Here is a 20,125-nt window from a genome sequence, read left to right on the forward strand (position 1 = left end):
GTCATCAACGCACTTAAGGAGTATGTGGGTAAATCATACTGTCCAAGTATTTTCAAGGTATAGCTTAAACTGAAGGTGTTTAATTAATAGTTTATGACACACTTTCAGTTATGATATGCCGTAATTGCAACTTAATACAAAATAATGATATGTAACGAATTAATTACCGCATGTACTAAACTTGCAGCCGATTTCCTGGAAGCTGATTCGCTGGCTAGAGAAACGACGTCCTCGACGACCTTCGCTGCTATTTCTCTCGCCCTTTCGGTGTCCTCGGCGATTTGCCTCTGGGAATCGGAACAGAGAATCAATTAATTCCATCACACAATTCGCATACTTAACATATACCAGATTTGAAAGTGCCTCATTCTAATCGTTAGCGACTTACTTCCCCAGCGAGCTCGACAGCTTTATCTACGAGGTTGTCTATGTAATTTGCTGCATACTTTTGTACATCGTCCCTTTGTTCGTGTGCTCCCTGAAAGAAGATTTTTTTGAGAATCAAATATTATACGCAAATTGAGTTGAAAATTCCCATATATACATATATTATATATTACATATACTTGAATTAAAATTATCTTGAACGAAAAAGGAAAAAACCGTATAAAGGTAGTTTTAGCTAAATGCAAGATATAGTAATCTGGAAGTTCGAATTCCACACTGGATCATTGCTCCTTCGTCCAAGAACTTTTTTCCCATCACGGCTCCAGCTGTGGACAGACTAACTCCTATACTGAAGATGTCCTCCCGAAGATGTCAACGAATCGCCTAGAAGAAATTTATTGTTTTCGTGGATGGTCGTCAATTAAAAAAGAATTTCGTCTCTTTAAGTGACGTCATCAAGAAAAGAAACTTTGGATATCAATGCGTAGACAGAATTTAAAAAGCAAAATACTGGCAATTGAATCCTGGTCTTCTTACGATCAGGGTAAGTGCACTTACCAATATACCGTGGAGACATCAACTTCTCTTTCCTTATAATAAGCGAAAGAAAGATGATATTTTATCAGCCACACAGAACGGACCGAGCATGGCCAGGCTCTTGTAACTTACGCGATTTTCGCTCATACCCACAGCACATCAATGAAAAAAACTTGCCGAGATGAACTTCGAAAAGGAAAAGAGTAGTCTCCATGGGAATAAACAGCCCCGGTCATTTGCGATCAGGACACACACTCATACCAGTGAGACGTGGACATTACTTTCCTTATAACGTACATAATTCGTTTCGGCATTATAGTCCAGAAAATCTCTCTTTGCTTGATGTGCTATAAGCTGAGAAAAAAAATCTCTCTAAGAAGGAGTTTCTTTGTGAAAGAGTCCACAATGTTAAAATTCTGGGTATCCATTTCAACGACAAATTGGATTGGAAAGACCATATCAGAGCTGAACACAAGATCCAATCACCTACTCACGATGCGTCACTGCATAGCAAGCAGACATTGGGGAATCAACGCTAGGATGCGCAGGACTCTTTACAGGTCGCACAACGTATTCTGGTGTATGGAGCCGCCATATGGGGAGCCAATGCCACCCTATCAATACATAAGCTCCTTGACTCAATTCAGAGAGGATATCTACTTTATATCTCTAAAGTCTACTCAACTACGCCCACAAATGCAATTCCAAGTCATACTAGGATTGCCCCCTCTCAGTCTCGTGATAGAATGTGAAGACAAATTCAGCCTCCCGTCTCAAAACTCCTGTTACGCTGGGGAACGGCGAGACACTTTCCTACGCCCAGATGGAAAGAAGAATCATAGGATGGTCCCAGCATCCTTCACAATGCTGCATCGACCTAAAAGGAGAAATCCACCCACCGACTAAATATAAGATCTACACTGGTGGCTCCAAGACTGAACATGGAGTGGCTTCGGCCATTCAGGATGACTTGGAGATAAGTAACTGGAATAATAAACTCAACGATCTAAATACGGTATTCCAGGCGGAGTTGTTTGCGTTGCTCACAACTATGCAACAGGCAAGCGCCAGCGAGAAGGAAACACGCATTCTTTCTGATTCACTATCTCCGTTATATGCGGTTGTAGATCCCCTATAACGCCAAATGATGGCTAAGAAAATTATAGACCTATTACTGCCAAATAGACATATCAATATCTGGTGGATCAGAGCGCATAGAGGAAATACTGGGAATGAAGCAGCTGATCTGTTAGCCAAAACAACGATAGAAAAAGGCCAGGAACAGATTTCTCTCGAAATCTTGGGTGATGAAGAAGTTGCGAAATGATGTTACAGAAATGGCAATCACGATGGTCAAATGGCACGAAAACAGGTCGCAAGATCTATGAAGTTCTTACACAAGTTAAATGTTCTAGTTACGGCTGGTCAATGGAGGCTATTTTATTTTTTTTCAGAGCATGGCTCCCTTCCCCTCCTATCTTCATCGGGGGGAGGGGTGTATAAATGTGAAGGGGGAGGGAACCGTCTTTCACTATGCCACAGCATGCGAGTATACCAAAGACTTTCATTTTTGCTAGAGTGATTCAGAGCGTTATCAAGCATGTGAATGACCGAAAGAGTGACTTGCAGAGTGAAGGACTAGGTCAGTGAGTGACCTAGAGAAGGTGAAAGCATGTAAATAATCAAGAGTGATATATAAAGCAAGGAGCTATGTCAGTGAACAACCAAAAGCGTAATCTAGTGCTTATGCAAGTATGTAAGTGACCAAAACAGTATGCAAGTACGTCGATGACTAAAAGACTGACTTATAAAGTGTGAGACCATATGAGTGACCGAAAGAGTGACTTGGGTGTACTTGCAGGAGTGGGGGGGGGACCAAGCACGTCATAGCAAAAGGGTGGCGAATTCGAGGAAAGAGTGGTCAAGAAAATTAGACTATAATGGGAGAATGGTGGCAAAATTCATATGTCCCGCTGGCGGAAAAACTAAAAGTGCTCCCACTGAACACCAAGCGTTAATGCTTTCATTTTGCTATCAAAACTATTCTTCGACACAACGCTTATTTTTTTTCTTGGCCGAGACAGATTTGAGGGCTATAACCTCCTGGTTAATGGATCATTAGCGAAGATTCTGTCATTGTTTCAAGTAGGAAATCGAATTTGATTCTTCTTAGTATCTTACAATTCATAAATCATTTCATTTGCCGTAAATGGACCTCTAGCCCTGATTCCCCTCCCCCTTTCATCATTTAGAACGATAGCGACGGTAATTTCCCGGCATCATCGATTAATAGGGTCATTTCTCATCTCTCAACGAAAGCTAGATTAGTTTAAAGAACAAATGACCATTCGTTGGAAAGGCCATTTCCGGGATTGATTATTACCTATTTCCCTGATTCTTTTTCTGTACTTATCACGCCCAATGCAAAACGATTTTTTCCCCCTATGTAGATTAATACATAATGACTCTAGGTTATAACCATTCATGTCCATGACTATCATTAAAATTGATGAACATCATTATAGTACAGTTATAAAAATAAATTGACGGTAGTTAGCCACTAGTGATGTCTATGGAGCTCAGTGTACATATAACTCAGTGTTCCCTCTGGTGGCACAGTCCTGAAAAGGTAATTACGAAGTTGAGCTCAATAGTTGAGAGCACTGCCACCAGGGCAAAATGTAGCTCAATGAGGAAAATGTTACAGAAAAAACAAAAATAACTGTTGCATAAAATAAAAATTAGCTCCAAAGGGCGCACATTGCTCTTTTGACAAAGTTTGGATGTCTCTTGAAGTCCTGTTATCAACTGTTACGTGCAACATTTCAGGTGGTATGTAACAAATTTCCCTCTGGTGGCACTAATTTCAATTATTCTTCCCCCCCCCCCCCGTATTCTCTGCCTTCGTCAACTTAAAAGCATATGCATTCCGAATTTTGTTCAAGTCAATGTATAGCATGTAGACTGAGTTTTACTCGAATTAATATATTATATCTATACAGCACATCAGCACATATACCGGGTTTCGAATGAGTTCACAATTCACTTGTAAATGGAGGGGTTAGAAGAGTGTCCACGAGTGTCAAATTTGACGTCATTTTGATTACAGTTGAACCCCGATTTAACGAATGTTTTGAAGGCTTTGAGCGTATATTTGCATTCATTTCGACGTCGATTTATCAAATAAAAGGTGTCGGTCTCATTCAATCCGTTAACTCGGAGGCTCAACCGTATAATCACCCTTACATGAATTTTCATACTTACATCTTCAAAGCTGAGCTCAATATGATCCTCTCGCAACTCGTCATCGTCTTCTTCTCTTATGTCTGCTTCAGGTGGCGGCGACGGCCACTCCGTTGGGCTTCGTGGCGGAGATGGCACAGTGTCGATCTGTATCGTCGGCAACCTCTGCACACACACACACACACACAACATAATTAAAATTCAAAATAAAATATTCAAATACCGAATTCACGACAACATATATTCAGATACGTGCTACAACACTCGCGATTAATGGTGACCACCGAATATGTAAAGACATCATTTCCTGCTTAAAACTATTCGAATTGGAGTGAGCTAATGATTTGAGCTCGGTCAAGCAAGACCCGCGTCCAACCGAGACTGACCAATTTTGAACGCCTGGTACACCCTGGTCCAAAGTCCCCTCTAGGAGAGAAGGTTACTAATGCAAGACATGCTACAGCTAATGGAATGTGTTAGTGAAATGCCTCTGTGTAAGATGATAGTGACATCGATTGGGTCAACCATGAGAACCCAATTACCTCATGATGACTTCATTATGATAATGTTTAGAACTGAAGGAATTTCGAGTCAAACATGCTATTGGTGAAAACAGAGTACATTATTAAGTTGCGTTCGACTTTAGATACTTACACTTCATCCAAACGGACATTGCTGAGAATTATGGTAATATAATTGATGTTGTGTGTCCTCCCCGTTGATGAGTCATGGGATAAACTACGAAGAGTCCCAAAACTGATGGACCCATTTGAAAAATGAAAAACAGAATTTATATCACAAAACCGAGATTTTAAATTTTAGTTTTTCTAACTTCCGCGCCATCTGTCAATGGTTACTATTCTAATGAGTGATTTCCCTCCAATGTCGTTTATACAAAAAAGAAAATGTTTATCATCGAGGAAAAGCATTAAAATTAAGGAATAATAATAAAAAATACATAAATAAAAAAAAATCGCTTCAAAAATTATCAGTAGATTGCGTAGTAAGTTATACTAATTGATCAAATAATTTTTTGAGCTAAGTGTAAAGTGTTTGTAGGATTTTCTTCTTGTAAAATTTAAGGAAACTTTCCGAAATGTGGAGAATGGCCCTGGTGGAAAGTTTTTACTGTAATTACTTATTACTCATCGTTGTATATCAAAGATATCTAATTTAAAAACGTAATACGAAGTAATATATTAATCTACGGAATATTGCGATTATTAATTCCGTATAAAGGTCCAAATTAATGGCCTTGAGAATATCTTGTCTTTCACAGACGGTAATTGAATCCACGATCGGAATGACCTCCGGCACTAACGCAATAGATGATGACCTTCACCACATGGAAGGTCGCAATTGTCGACAATACTGTGACCAAAACCTAAAACACAAATTTTATATTTAAGGTCATGCACACGATATTAGGAAAAATATGAGTGCTTCTTTGCAAGACGTTGTGTGTGTGTTAGTAAGAGTTATTGAAGAATTTTTTAAGAGGAAGTCTCATATCCGAAAAAGACATTCGTCATGCAAACGTATAAAGACACCAATTCAATTTTCGAGAGAATACAATGCAATATGTACAGTGTGAGCGAAATGTCAATGCAAAAATTTAAAAATTGATGTAAAATCAACCACTATATAATATATATTAACGGAATGAGGTCTGCAGTAATATGTGTATCTCATGATCAGGGAATTCATTTTCGTATGACATTACAATATATTTACGCGATAGATCATTTTTGCATGATTCTCAGTAATTTGGCGGCATTTTTTTAAATTTTTTATAATTACGTGCATTTTTTGTTACGATTTTCAGAATTAAATGCATTTTTTGTTTTGTACTTTTCGTATGTTTATACTTTTTGCATTTTTTGTATGGTTTTCAGTACTTTTGAGGCATTTTTCATGATTTTCAAAAGTTAGTAAAAAGTTGCCAATTACAACCAAAAAAATTCACAAAACTAGTAAAGTTGCTAACCATGTATAATTTGTCGAAAAGTCGCCAACGGTGGGGAAATAGAGGGTCACTGCAAATCCCAACGAGCAAACATTTAATTCACCACAAAATTGCATACGTTTGGCAAATATGTGAAGTGAGTATATTGTACTGCTATATAATTTCTTAGGATAGAACCACCACGTTCAAACTCACTTAAATCTCGATAACCTGCCATTGTAGCAGCAGTAACCGATCTAACAACAGACACTTGTTGTGTTATATAGGCGTTGCCGACCGCAGCGCCGTACTCTGATTGGTTCCTTATCTCTTTATTTGCATACGCATGCCTGTACCAGTTTTTTTTTTTGGCTCTTCAGTTTAATATGAGATAATCTCAATTTTTGATTTCGTTGAAAACAAGAAGAACGGGACATATTATTTTTGAAATGAGTCACAGACTTTTGGTCCACCCTGTATGGTGAAAATAAAGGTAAAGCTATCAAGCCTATTTGTTTTCGCTATTAAATTATTTTTACCGCCGTTAAATGTCATTAAATTGTAGAAATTATGCAAAAAAATATGTATTAATTGAAAGCGGGAGAGAATTAATAATTTTTTTAAGGTAAATACCAAAATACTATAATTATTTTCATCTTCAGTATGTGAATGGAACTGGATTTACATTTTTTCCGATTTCTTAAAATAAATCAAAGAATAGTAATTTATTTTTTTTGTATGTTCCGCGAATGAAATTGAATCAAAAAGTAATTTTTTAGAAAGAAATCAATTTTTATCTCCAAATGTTCGAGTGCCGTTACATTTTTTAGGGATCTCAAGTATATGTACTACTGTGTAATTAATATAAATAAAAGTTTATTTTATTTTAAATTTCCACAGTAATTATAGTTGTTAATTCTTTTTGTTTGTTTGTTTTTTATTAATAGAAAATTGCTTTTTATATTTTATATGTAATAACTGCTAAATAATTTCTATTCTTATTTGGGCTCCTTCTGTATAATTAATCGAAATTATAATTACTTCAATTAAGGATTTTTCATCGAGCCATTGTAACTTCAAACATTATTTTGAAGCATTTCTAGACATTTCCTCTTTGTTAGTGTATTAAAAAATATTGTTGCTTTGAAAAGCATTGTTATTTTTTGTCATTGTGTAAAGAAACATTGCTGTTTTAAAAGGAATTGTTATTCTTTTTCATTGTATAAAAAACATTGTTGCTTTTGACACTGTTACATTTTAATTAAGCAAAATGCATTGTTATCTTTTATCCTTGTATAAAAAAAGCATTGTTATTTTTTTATCATTGTATTAAAAAAAATTAATTTTTTAACTAAACTTTCTTATTGAAGGAAATTTTTACTTTCGTTTATTTCAGGAAAAGAATTCTAAAATGCGTTTTACATCATTTGTTATTTTTGTCATTGAATAAAAATTACTGCTTTCGTCAGTGTTAACTTTTCCGTTGAGGGAAAACGAGTTGCCATTTTTTTTTTATTTACGATCAAGCAATATTTTAAATTTTTATTCATATTTTATAAAATTTTTAATCCAAAATTTGAAAACTCGAAAAATATGAAAATGTTATTTCACAATTTAATTAGGTAACTTTTTTACCAAATCACTAACAAACACCTGCGTCTTCTACGAATTATATAAACGCATTAATTTTACATTATTATTTTTCGAGCTACGAACTTCAATGGGAGTAAATTTATTCCCAGCTATATGATTTTGTATTACATTGTACATAGAGAGAAATACATAGTAATAGTACCAACCACCGAAAGTTAAAAAAAAGCAACAAAAAAGAAAACCACAGCCAAAGAAAAGAAGATAAGGTAAAGTAAATGTGCCAGAGAGGAATGATTGATGAAGGTAACGTCCATGCACCGGTGGTTCCCAACATGGATCCGTTTCGGACAACTCCTGAAATATTAGGTAAATGTTGGTGACAGATTCGTAATATCTTGTTTGGACAGACTTGTCGAACTCGAAGAATGTGACTAAGCTTAAGAGATATTTGAAGTTAAGACTCTCGAAACCTCTAAAATACAGGGCGTCCATAATTATCCAGACCATTTTAAAGTAGCCTACAGGCGAAACCAGCCATCAGAATCCTTTTTTTATTGTTATTATCTCCTATTTAGTTTTTCTTCCATTTTTGCTGGTCCGCAAATTATTATTTCCTATTTATTTTTACTTCTGATTATTTTTCTGATGGACCGCAAATTATTTCTCCTGTTTTAATTTCTTCTTTTTTGCCGGTCCGCAAATTATTATCTCCCCTTCAGTTTTCCTTCTGAATATTTTTTGCTTGTCCGCAGATTATTTCTCCTGTTTTATTTTCTCGTTTTTTGCCGGTCTACAAATTATTATCTCCTATTTATTTTTTTTTCTATTTTTCTGCTGCTCCGCAAATTATATCTCCTCATCAGTTTTCCTTCTGAATATTTTTTGCTGGTAGTATAGTAGCTGTAAATAGTTTGAGGAGCATTGCTCTAACTGGCATTGACGAGTTATCTCGTGTTTTTAAAAAGCCTTTAATTTTAGAAATTACAAGCTCAGACTTCTTGCAAAGCTTATTTCTCATGAAACACATTCTCTCTTTGAACCTTCATAAAACCGAAAGAAAACCTATTTCCTAGAAAATTTATGTCATTTTACGTTAGGTTCAGAGGAAATCGTTAGGCTTGAATGACCCACGTCCGAGATTTTTCTCGAGTGTCAACGGATATCAAGTCGGGAACCACTGGCTCATCACTAAAGAAGCACTCACCTGTAATGACTGATTGCCATATTTAGTTTTCGTGACTTCAGGGTTCGGCGGTGGTGGAAGATCACCAAATTCGTCTCCATCTTCTTCGTCCTCATCCTCTCGAAGGTACTCGAGTTCCCCAAGCCGTTGCTGTTTTTGCTGTTGTGCTGCGGTGTTGAAGCGTTCCATGGCCGTGTGCGGCGCCCGGCGCAACACATTCTCCACGACTTCAGAAGCGATGGCTCTCAATCGCAATTCCTCATCGACATTGCGATGATGGTGATGATGATCTTGGCTGCTACCATCGTTACCGTCCTGCATTGTTCATGAACATCACTGTATCAGAAACATCAATGTTACCACCAGTTTGAACATGATTATTTTCTGCGATTAGCTAAGGAACCGATCACTTACATGAGGATTCATTTGCTGTAGGTACTGAATGTTTTTCCTTCCTTCGGTTAAAGCAACACCCTCCTCCTGCTTTCTTATCCAATTAAAAAAAATGAAAACTCATGTAAGACGTTGTCGAGGGTCATGTGGTCTTGCTGAGAGTCTCAGCGAGAGTTTGTTTACGACCTCGAAAACATCGAGGTCAATCGAGGGAAAAGAAAGACTCGAGAGGAAAGAATAACAGCGACGACATTGCAGCAACATTTTAAGATAATCTCACGGTGAAATTGAATCCATTCCCATGTGTAAGTTTTTTTTATCTAACATTTTATCGCCGTGTTAGTTCCTTGTAATGTCTCGAGATACGACCGATAACTATTTTAGACGTTCAATGTGAACAAATTATCAATGCGTCAACTCGCGATTAAGAGGATACGTAAATTTCGCATTTATTCGCAAAGAAAAATTTTCAAATTAAAAATTTTACATTCGTTCTCTAAAAATGATTGAATTTTTTTTTCAAGTGTAATTACGGCTGTTTCTTAATTACGACGTGTTTTCAATTTAAATTAATAGCTGCCCTTTCTTGAAAATTTTTGATTACCAAAATTTACTTTACATTTGAAACCTGCTACTTCCGTACTTGCAACTCGTACAAACATTTCCTTGGCTAATTTCTAATAAATTGGTACATGTAGGAACATGCTGTGTGCATGCGCGTGGCCCTAACATATTTATACTACCGAAGTTACATGAGGATTCATTTGCTATAGGTACTGGATGTTTTTCCTCCCTTTAGTTAAAGGAACACCCTTCTTTCCTATCCAATTATAAAAAAATAAAAACTCACGTAAGACGTGGTCGAGGGTCATGCGGTCTTGCTGAGAGCCTCAGTATAAGTACAGTCGAATCCCGTTTTAACGAACACTGCTATGACCCTCCAAAAAAAGGTTACATGGGAGCAATGCAAAAACCTTAAATTCTTTTATAAAGAAATTTCGTTATAACGAAGTGATTTCTCCAGTCTCTTGGAGTTCGTTGTAACGGGATTCGACTGTAGTTATACTGATGACATTTGAAGTTTGCAAAAGTCTGTCGGTTTACCATTAGAAGTAGCTGTCACGGCTACAAACTATATCCTACATACTGTACCATACCATGTCTTTCAAATAATTATTTTCAGAATAGGATAATATTATAGTAATAAAATTGGGTTCCTAGGTGATGTAGGTGTGGCTTCAGATGGCCAAAACTATCTATATGCTGGCCGGCTTAGTTGCAATTTTTGTCAATAAAAAGCGCTGCATGAAAATCAAATCATTGGCGAACGGCCGAGAACATTTCTTCAATCTCTCCTGTGTCAGAAACATTCGTCACGCTTATACACAACACAATGAAAACCTTGAGTAACAGGAAAATTCCGCAATACGCTGTTAATCGTACATTTTATACGATTCTGACCTGCATATTTCCAGTGATTCGCTTTCGTGCAGTTTCCTATCGACACAAATTTGAACTAAATTGTTTTTCTGTATAAAAAAATTCTTTCGTGAGAATTTTTTTTTCCCAAACCACATTCAAATATACGATTTTTTTTTTTTTTTGTAAATTTTAAACTGTTTATGAATTTATGGGATATCTTGTATTTTTAATAACAATAAATAAATTGTAATAAATTACCTAAATTAAATCGAATTCATAATTTTAATTGCTCTATTGATATTGAAAGGGTTTGATACACTCCTTGGAGCCCGGTATCACCCTAGTTTTTCAGGTTTAACTACTAACTCGCAATAATAAAATTTTTCAAAATATAAAGTAATCTATTATTTATTATCCATTATTCAAAAAACTCGGGATAACATTTGCCCAAGAGAGTTTTTCCTAGAAATAATAACGATAATATAATTTATGTGATTTCTTTATCAGTAACAAATAAATTTTTTCCCCGATAAAAATAACAAAAAACTGTAACCTTTTCCCAGAAATGGAAACATACGTTAAAACGAAATGACATTACGGGATTAGAAAATAAAAGGATCGGCAAAAGGGGAGGCAAAAAAAAAAAAAAATGGAAACAAAAATCGCTAAAAAAATCGTTCTCCTTATTCTTCTCCTAAACGTATCTTCATTGACGTCACAAACGAATGACGTCAGAGCAGGAAAATTCCGGATAAACAGGATAGGAAAAGAACGTTCCCATCTCACACGAGGCCATTACCCTCCCCGTACACCTTGTGTATATTTTTGTTGCACTTTTATATAGCTGAAACCTACCTTCTATAAGAAGACGAAACAATACCGATAAAACTCGGTATACCTGATTATAAAGCTAAGAAAACGTTTAAAGACGTTTGGAGTTTGGACCAAAAATAACCTTCCTTCTTTCCAAATCAAGAAGGATTTGATTCCTTCAAGGATGACCACGTCTTGACCTGTACTTCTTGGATATACCAACGGTTGTACAATTTTTTCTTAAGGGGAGTTGATACCTTCAACATGTGAAACACTATGCTCTAATAAAAATATCAATAAAAATCATATTTAACTACTGAGAGTGATTTCGCATTCTTTACACATGTTTTCGATTATACGCGCGATCCTATGCTGGCATAAATTTTTACATATCTTGGATACTTAATTTTTTGTAAATTAAAAAAAAAAGCACTAAAAAGCGCTACCTATCTACAAAATGTTGAACTATTTTTTCTGTGGGGCCGTTCAAGTATTACGTCATCATCGATGGGGGGGGGCGGTCCGATTTGCTGACTTTTGATGACAAGGGGGAGGGGGGGGGGTTTGGATTTTGCTTACGTCATCAACCACCCTTTATGAAAATATGAAATATTTTTAACAGCATCTTACTCGGTGCGCCAAAACTGTGCCACGCATCACTCAAGTGATCCATAATTATATGCCGCGGATTACTTAAATAATCTGAGAATGTGTCGCTGGTAACATGAGTGATGTAGAACCGCACTGAGAGCCACTTGAGTGCTCTAAAACTACGTCACATGTCACTCAAGGGATTTCTAAATGTGTCACGGATCGCTTAAGCGTTCTGGAAATGTGTCACGGATCGCTTAAGCGTTCCGGAAATGTGTCCCGGGTCATTTAAGTGATCATTAAGTCATTTGAGTGTTGATGCGATCATTGTTCACATCTGAAAATGTGCAACGGGTCGCATAAATGTTCTGGAATTGTACCACGGGACACTTAAGCGATCAGTAGATGTGCCGCTTAGTTCATTTTTTTTTTACAAAATTAGGTTTGAGGAGGGTAGACCCCATCAGATAACCCCCCCCCCCCCCGGGGCCTTTATGAGATTTATCATTATATGGCTTAGGCTTAGAGGATGGGTCGTAATGAATTTATTAAAGATAAATTTTGCGTTCACATAGCCTCATATATATGCGTTCACAAATAACACTGAAATTAACAGAAATTGATTATAATAACATATAAAGGTATTTTCTTGCGAAATTTCAATTTAAAAAAAAAAAATTTTTTTTGCATTAAAAAAAATAAAGTTTTGATCGTGGGGGAGGATGCCTATGCCCCCTCCCCCGTTACATCTCTGATCCCACCATTCTGCGTTAGGATTCAGAGGGGCAGAGCTGATGACGAAATTTTGCTGACGGGGGGGGGTCAGAGTTTTGCTGACAAGAGGGGGGAAGGGGGTTAAAAATGGCTAAAAATTTGCTTACGTAATACTTGAACGGCCCCTGTACCAAAATAAATCCCCTTCGTCAGATTAACTTTTTCGCAAAACGCACTCAAATATACTCCAATTGTATGAGTTTTCAATCTATTTACGAATTTATGGGACACCCTGTATAACGAACCCTGCTAAAAGTATTTTCTTGGCGTCCTCTCAAAAATCAGGAGCCCCCTCCATGACACCATCTTTCATACGAAACAATCATCCCCATTTTCTGAGCATTACGACGTGGTTGCATTATATCCACTCACCACGAAATAGCATTTATATATTCCGAGTCGAGAGCTCTCTAATTTGAGCTCTCCGACATTTTCCTAAGAGGTTCATGAATATTTAAATCCGATTAAATTCCGATATGAATTGTTAATTCAAGAAATCTTCATCGATTTACGTTCCCTAGCACAAAAGGTTTACAATTTACTTAACAATCCCCATAAATTGCAATTAGATATTAAGTGAAATTTTGCAAATTTAATCGTCATCGCCTCCTATTTAGACACATGATAATTAATTATTAATAATTCACGCATAATTTCTGCAAATTTTTCGTTACCTTTTTACTGCTCGGTCCATTTTCCGTCACAGGTTCGGCACAAATTGAAACACTTTTAGCTGTGAAATAGATAAAGAGACATGTTAACTCATGTTGAACTGCACTTAAACTGAGCAACATTTCAATGTGTATGTTACGGTAAATGTGTGATAGTCCGGTTATTGTACATAATAACCAGTTTTTTTGCATACTGAGCAATCGTATCGTCTTGGTAAGCAGGTAAAAATGATAAATTTATCATTTTTACCGGCAAAAAATGCATAATTCCCAAGAGTCGTTGGCAAATTTGATAAATAGGCCTACTTTGTCTATTTATCTATGGACTTTGTCTGTGATTAGCGCTTATTAAATTTACCAACGATAAAAGTGATTAATTTAGGGAAATTTACCAACGTCGCTTGAGTACTATGCATAATCACCGGTAAAAGTGATTTATTTAATGACAGCCGCATCTGTCGCACATCCCTGAGGACGACTGGTTAATTTAATCGAATACAAATATGTATGTGAAATAAATAGCCTCGGTTGTTTGCAGTGCATTTATGGTGCAAAAAAAAAATCAGCAGAACAAAATGGGACCCCACAGCCCTGTCTGCTCCTACCCAGCCTCGTGTGAGCGTATCATGTTTATGCGGCTTACACATAGCCACATTTAGCCCGCAGGCTATGGGTTGAGCATTTATGACTAACATATTTAATCTCGAAATCCCTAGTATCAGCAGTGCAGTCTTAACTCATGGGCCCACCCGCGCACGGCCGGGGGGCCTCAGAAAAAAAAATAGTAATTGAATTTTTCGGGAACTTGCCAGGTAGGACCTCAGAAAAAAAGTTAGTAGTTGAATTTTTCGGGAACTTGCCAGGTAGGGCCTTAGAAAAATAACTTGGCTCGGGGGCCTATGATGCACTTGAGACGGCCCTGAGTATCAGATCTCGTCGTGTAGAAAGAAAGAGGGGGTCCCCCCTTATGGATAAGAGTACCTCGCCCTATGAGTTTAAATGGTCCTGGTTCACTTTCGTTCCAAAAACTAATTACTCTTTCTTAATTAAATCGATGCAAAATCACAGAAACAGCTTTCGTTCTATAACAGAGGGCCCGTTACCATCATTTCATTCTGGCCATTTTTCTTAAGCACTCCCAGAAAACAATTTTTCGTTATATCCAATAACAAATGTCGCGCCAAATGTTTCACTTCTGTACGTATATGCCAAACTCTCTCCAATGATGAGAATTGATGGTCGTCGACAAACGCTAATTTAATTTGGTCTATGGTGTTTCCTTCCTTCCTTTTCCCGCACGCATCTGAAGCCAGAACAAAAAGCATTGTTGGTAATGGCTTGTTTCAAAAGAGGGCCCCCCAACAGCGAATAACGGGCCCGCTCTCTCTCTCTATCTCTCTATCTCTCTCTGGTAATGGTATTCACTGCAGTATTCTTCGCCGTTATTATCACCAGAAATTCTTTGAAGGTTTTCCCTCTTTTACATGAAAGAGGGGAAATGATGTGGAAAAGATAACTGTTGTTCGCCCGGTATTGAATTTTGGTGCTGGAGACTTGGCTTCACCCCCCAATCAACTTATTCGAATTCAAATTGCGTCTCTCCCACCAACGAGACTGTTCTAGGATTCCTTGGAATGGTCTCGCGGTCGTATAGGGTTTCCGCGAGATCTGACGGAGATAAGTGGAAGAAATGATGTCAGCACGAATGATAAAGTTCAGGATTAACGCAAGAAATGGTGTCAGAATCGAGGGGGGAATTCACAATTTTGGTGCTCGGTATCGTTCCAGGTTTCGGCACATGTACTGCCGAAGTGAACACGTCACAATTGATGTAAGAAATAGCGTCTGAATAGAGAGAGTAGTAGTGAAATGTGCGTTTTTGGGCCGTGGAAGCGTCTGTGGGAGACGTTGAATTTCTCTACTACTGTCACATTTCCGCTGCCCCGTTAGTGGTCGTCGTTTGAAGATTTTACTGTGTATTTATCCATTATTTATTTCGATTATAAATTTCGTTATCGCGTTAGAATACAGTGTATAATCATCCGAATGGCGTAGAAAAAGTAATGTGAAATGGATATTCATCATTCCTGTCAAAATATTGGATGAAGAAAGTGCTGCGTGCGTGTGTTATTATCAGAATAACGTCTCTATAAACAAAGTGTTCTCTCGCTTCCGAAATATACACACACAGTTCTATCATTTATTTTTCCTTACCCAGACAGAAGCTTTTGTTCGAGATGAGGCTCGAGGCCATGTTGCTGCATTTTTTTTCCTGATTCTCCTTCCAAATTCCTTTCATAAGTTTTCCGGAAACTGCAACATGGTGTCCGAAACAAGATACTACATGTTAAAAATACAAAAGGCTACAAGCGAAAAAATACAATTTTGCTGTCTCTTGGAGCGGAGAAAACTCTTCTTTCCCTTCCGATGTTATTATAATTAAGTTCCTTTTTTTGTCCTCCTCTTTCTCTCTCCAGTTTCCTCATTCGATACACACACATTTTACAAGATTAAATTCTCTCTCGATCGAATAATTTCGAAAATGTTCGAAGCGGAGCCATTATTGTATTAGAAGGTATACCGGGAGAACCAAGTTGCGGGAGAGTGTAGATATATGGGGGGGGGGGGAGAGATTCCAGAATGGTTGATTGATTATACTTACATCCAGGAAGGTTAAATCCAAAGTAAAGATTTTGATGGTGAGAGAGGAAATATCAAAACGTATTCACAAGAAGGAAAACACGTGGGTGTGAACTTCACCTTCTTGAAGGCAATGGATATCAGCAACGTAATGGGGATTCTCGAAACAAGGTGCCATAGCCTATAAAAGTACTTCACATGTAGAGAGTCCCCATTCGCCACCACTTTCTGCAGCAGAAAGCCTCCGCGCGAAGCTCGTGACGCATACATGAGTTGCATACATTGCATACATGAGTTGGGAAAAAAATTCATTAAAAATCAAATAAATTTTTTAAAAATTAAAAAAAATATTTTGACAATAAGCGGTTTTTGTGGCATCCGCTCAAAAAAAATTATGAAGTTCTGAGCGTAAAAACTATGCGAAAAAATTCATGAAAAACAAACAATTTTACATTATGCTCCCGTTTGAGTGGGTCACGTGAGGAATCGGGTGACGTCAAAAACCAGTTTCATTCTGAAGCGCGCGCTTGCTAATACTTAACCTTATATATTCTAGAAGCCTTGGCCAGAATGCTATATCCAATGGCTACAGGTGAGATGGATGACTTCAGTGACGTCAGACACTAAGCTATTTTTTACTTCAAAATACGGGAGAAATAAACGTCTCAAAATACATGGTCGGTACACTGGGCCTTTTCTTTGAAATACGATTTAAATTAGGGTCTTTAAAAAAATTCGGCACACTTGGCAATTTCTTTTGCCAAGCAGAGAGGAATTCGAGATGATAATTACGATTCGGAATTGTCTTTAATCATCCCAATTAAAAAATATCGAAAATTCATTAAACTTTGAAGCATAAATATACTGTATGTGTAAATTTGAGTGTATGTAATTGAATACGTAAGTGAAGAGTGGGAGTTGAAAGAGGAGAGAGAGAAAAGAGGATCAAACTTCACACAGACGTCATCGTCACATCCACGTTTAAAGATTTGAGAGCTCATTAGTGGAAGCCATTCATTCCTTCTGTACGGAGAAAATAATTAACCGAACTCATTATAAATTGGCTCTCACTTTCCAGAAGTGTTTTTGGCCCGTGTCCAAAAAACTCACGCGTTTGTTTGTTTTATCTTTCTCCCCCAGATATCCATTCAAGATTTTTCCGATGAGAACTAATCGAAATAATTTTATTGTTATCAAATTTTTTTGTTTTTAAACTGGGATAAAATAAAGAGCCAGCTTTACTTGTATTGTTTTTCTGGGAAAAACAGAGAACCAACTTTCCGTCTGCCATGTGCTTTTTTTCCCAACTTGCACTTGGGTGGAAACATGGAACCAGCTTTCAGTTAGTGTGGCTTTTTGGTTGCACCTGTTGAAAATAGGCGACCAACTCTCCGTGAATATTAGTTTTTGGTTGCACCTGGTGAAAATAGGGAACCATCTTTCCGTGAATATTAGTTTTTGATAGCACCTGGTAAAAACAGGGAACCGGCTTTCAATAAAAATGTTTTTTTTTTTTATATTTCGGTTGCACCTGGTGAAAACAGGGAAAAAGATTTTCCCTGTAAATGATTTTTTGACTGTATAGCACTTGGTAGGAACGGGAAACCGACCTTGCATAAGTATGATTTTTTTTTTTGGTTGCTCTGCGTACGTATGATTTTTCCAATTGTGCACTTCTGTAAAAAACAAGGAGGGAGCCCGTTTCGCGTAAGTATGATTTTTTCGGGTGCACTCTTAGTAAAAACAGTGAAATCAGCTTTCTGTGAGTTTTATTATTATTTTTTTTTTTTGCTTGTACGTGGGTGAAAGGAATTATTTAACGGACGCTGAGATAAGTTATGATGGCCCGGGAACTCAGAATGTCCATTTCAACGTTGAGATCATTTGAGTCGCACCACGGTCATTTTCTGCACACGAGGGCTGATTAGACAGGAACCTACAATTCATTGCCCATTCCGAACGGCAGGCTTGTTTTTTAATACTCATCGAGAGGTTGGTGCGCTAACCTTTCCATGGGGGTCCCTGCGGTAGCAATTTTTTCTGCGGTCAGTTCGCCGTTTCTGTTTTACCACTGTGTCCGGAAAGTTTTCTGACAAGACGAACCGGGTATCGAACTCGTGACATCTCTATACATCCTTTGGTGCTTTAGGCGAGTATCTTATCGACCTGGGCTACCGCGCCCCCATTTCAACGTTGTGCCAAGACTTCTATTCGAGCACAATCATTGTGGAAATCAAAGATCGTGCGCAGATGAAGCAAACCCGTCCAACAGCATGCATCAAATCTCAAGTAACCCGTTGATGTCAAAGCTGAGCAACGGCCGCAACTCGTTATTCGCAGTGATGACAGGTTCACACTGTGCGTCTAATCATCCAAAATTTTGCTTTCTTTATTTTTTTCAAATGCGACCGTGATTAGTTATATTAAAGTTCACACATGAGCCATTGTTCCATTTTCTTTGCATAGAAGTGCCATCTGCACGAAATGCATCTTTTGAGAGATGAATAAATAAAGAAAGGAAACTGTTAAATCGACCGTTTATACGACGTATAGAAATGTGCGAAGTTGGAAACAGTGTTGCTGTTGACCCGAAAGACAGCAACGATGCGAGTACTTGCAGGATTTACATACAATGCGTTATCAATCACTGCACGTAGACGGTCATGTAGACGTATGCATATAAGAATCTTATCTTTAAACTTGTCTGATACTTAGATTTTTCTTTCGGGTCCACGCGAGACGTGTAATATTTGCTTGGTTACCGCTATTGTGACACGAGTCAAACGTTATAATCAGATATTGATTTCGTGTTCATTCTGCCAATTCTAATCATGAAATTGAGTGACAGCAGGAAAACAGACAGGGTTTACGTCTCGTTAGAATGAATTCATAAATTCTAACGAAAGAAAAAGTCAATTGTTATATCTTTAGAGAATGCTGAGATATAACTTGTGAGAGATCTTTCAACTCTTTTTCGAAGAATGCTGAATGTGAATATACCACTGGAAAAACTGCATGTAACAATGATGTGTTTTCGAAGAATACTGAATATAAAAATTGTTTCCCAAGAATTCTGTTGAATGCAGTATATAACAATAGTATTTCTTAAGAAATTCCGAATTTAACAGTGATGTTTTTGAACAATGCTGAATTTAACAAGTATTACTTTGACGAGTGACAGAATGATCTTTATATTGAAGAATTCGCGATTTCAACAATGATATTTTTGAAGGGTGTTTAATTTAACAGTGATTTTTCTGAAGGGAATAAACTTTCAAATACACTGCTGGCCACCGTAAATGCAACACCCTGAAGGAAGCATGCAAATAAAATGAAATTTACAACATGCATTAGCGGAGGTGAGATATGCAAATGATTAGAATTTCAGCGCAGACGCACATCACGCGCGCCTGTGGCGCCACTTCAAAGCGCTATTTAAGGCTTGGAGATTTCGACGATTTGAAGTACGGCAATTGTGTTTTTCTTGTGGTTTTTTCAAAAAAACGATCAATTATGCCTCGTAGAAAACAGCGATCATCTTTCGATCAAGTATCCGAGTTCGACAGAGGAAGGATAGTGGCCTACCGAGATTGTGGATTATCTTTCAGGGAAATCGGTAGTCGTGTTGGACGAAACCAAACAACTGTAATGCGGATATGTGATCGTTGGATGCAGGAGGGACCGACGTGTTCGATCGCATCCACCTCAGTGCACCACTTCACGTGATGACAGGCGTATTGTGCGTATGGCAGTGACGGATCGCTCAGCCACATCACGAACCATAGCACAGCACATTCAGTCTGTACCGCATCATCCAGTGTCTGCGCGTACCATTTGACGCCGTTTGCAGCAGAGTGGTCTGTCCGCAAGACGTCCATTGCTTCGTCTACCCTTGACGCAGAACCACAGACGTCTCTGCCGCCAATGGTGCGA

The 20,125-nt window shown here is 37.6% G+C and overlaps 1 protein-coding gene across 5 annotated transcripts in view; it reads right to left on the reverse strand.

Annotated features, from left to right (window-relative positions):
• The window catches only part of LOC149079833 (uncharacterized), a 110,603-nt gene that overhangs the window by 15,495 nt on the left and 74,983 nt on the right, over positions 1 to 20,125 (reverse strand). For 2 of the 5 annotated variants that reach the window (XM_089240322.1, XM_089240328.1), the window contains exons 2-6: positions 13,556 to 13,614; positions 8,910 to 9,203; positions 4,189 to 4,332; positions 389 to 478; positions 168 to 287 (exon numbers count right to left, since the gene is read on the reverse strand). In XM_089240322.1, coding sequence (XP_089096448.1) covers positions 168 to 287; positions 389 to 478; positions 4,189 to 4,332; positions 8,910 to 9,203; positions 13,556 to 13,614 — 707 coding nt within the window. Of the gene's footprint in view, positions 1 to 167; positions 288 to 388; positions 479 to 4,188; positions 4,333 to 8,909; positions 9,225 to 9,302; positions 9,676 to 13,555; positions 13,615 to 20,125 lie in introns of those variants that run through there. The other 3 variants (XM_089240326.1, XM_089240323.1, XM_089240327.1) reach the window with 3 other exon arrangements.

The sequence above is a fragment of the Pholcus phalangioides genome, unplaced genomic scaffold (assembly GCF_987345545.1).
Source record: "Pholcus phalangioides strain wild (caught in Gottingen) unplaced genomic scaffold, Ppha-v1.0 ptg000012l_1, whole genome shotgun sequence".
Taxonomy (NCBI): Eukaryota; Metazoa; Arthropoda; class Arachnida; order Araneae; family Pholcidae; genus Pholcus; species Pholcus phalangioides.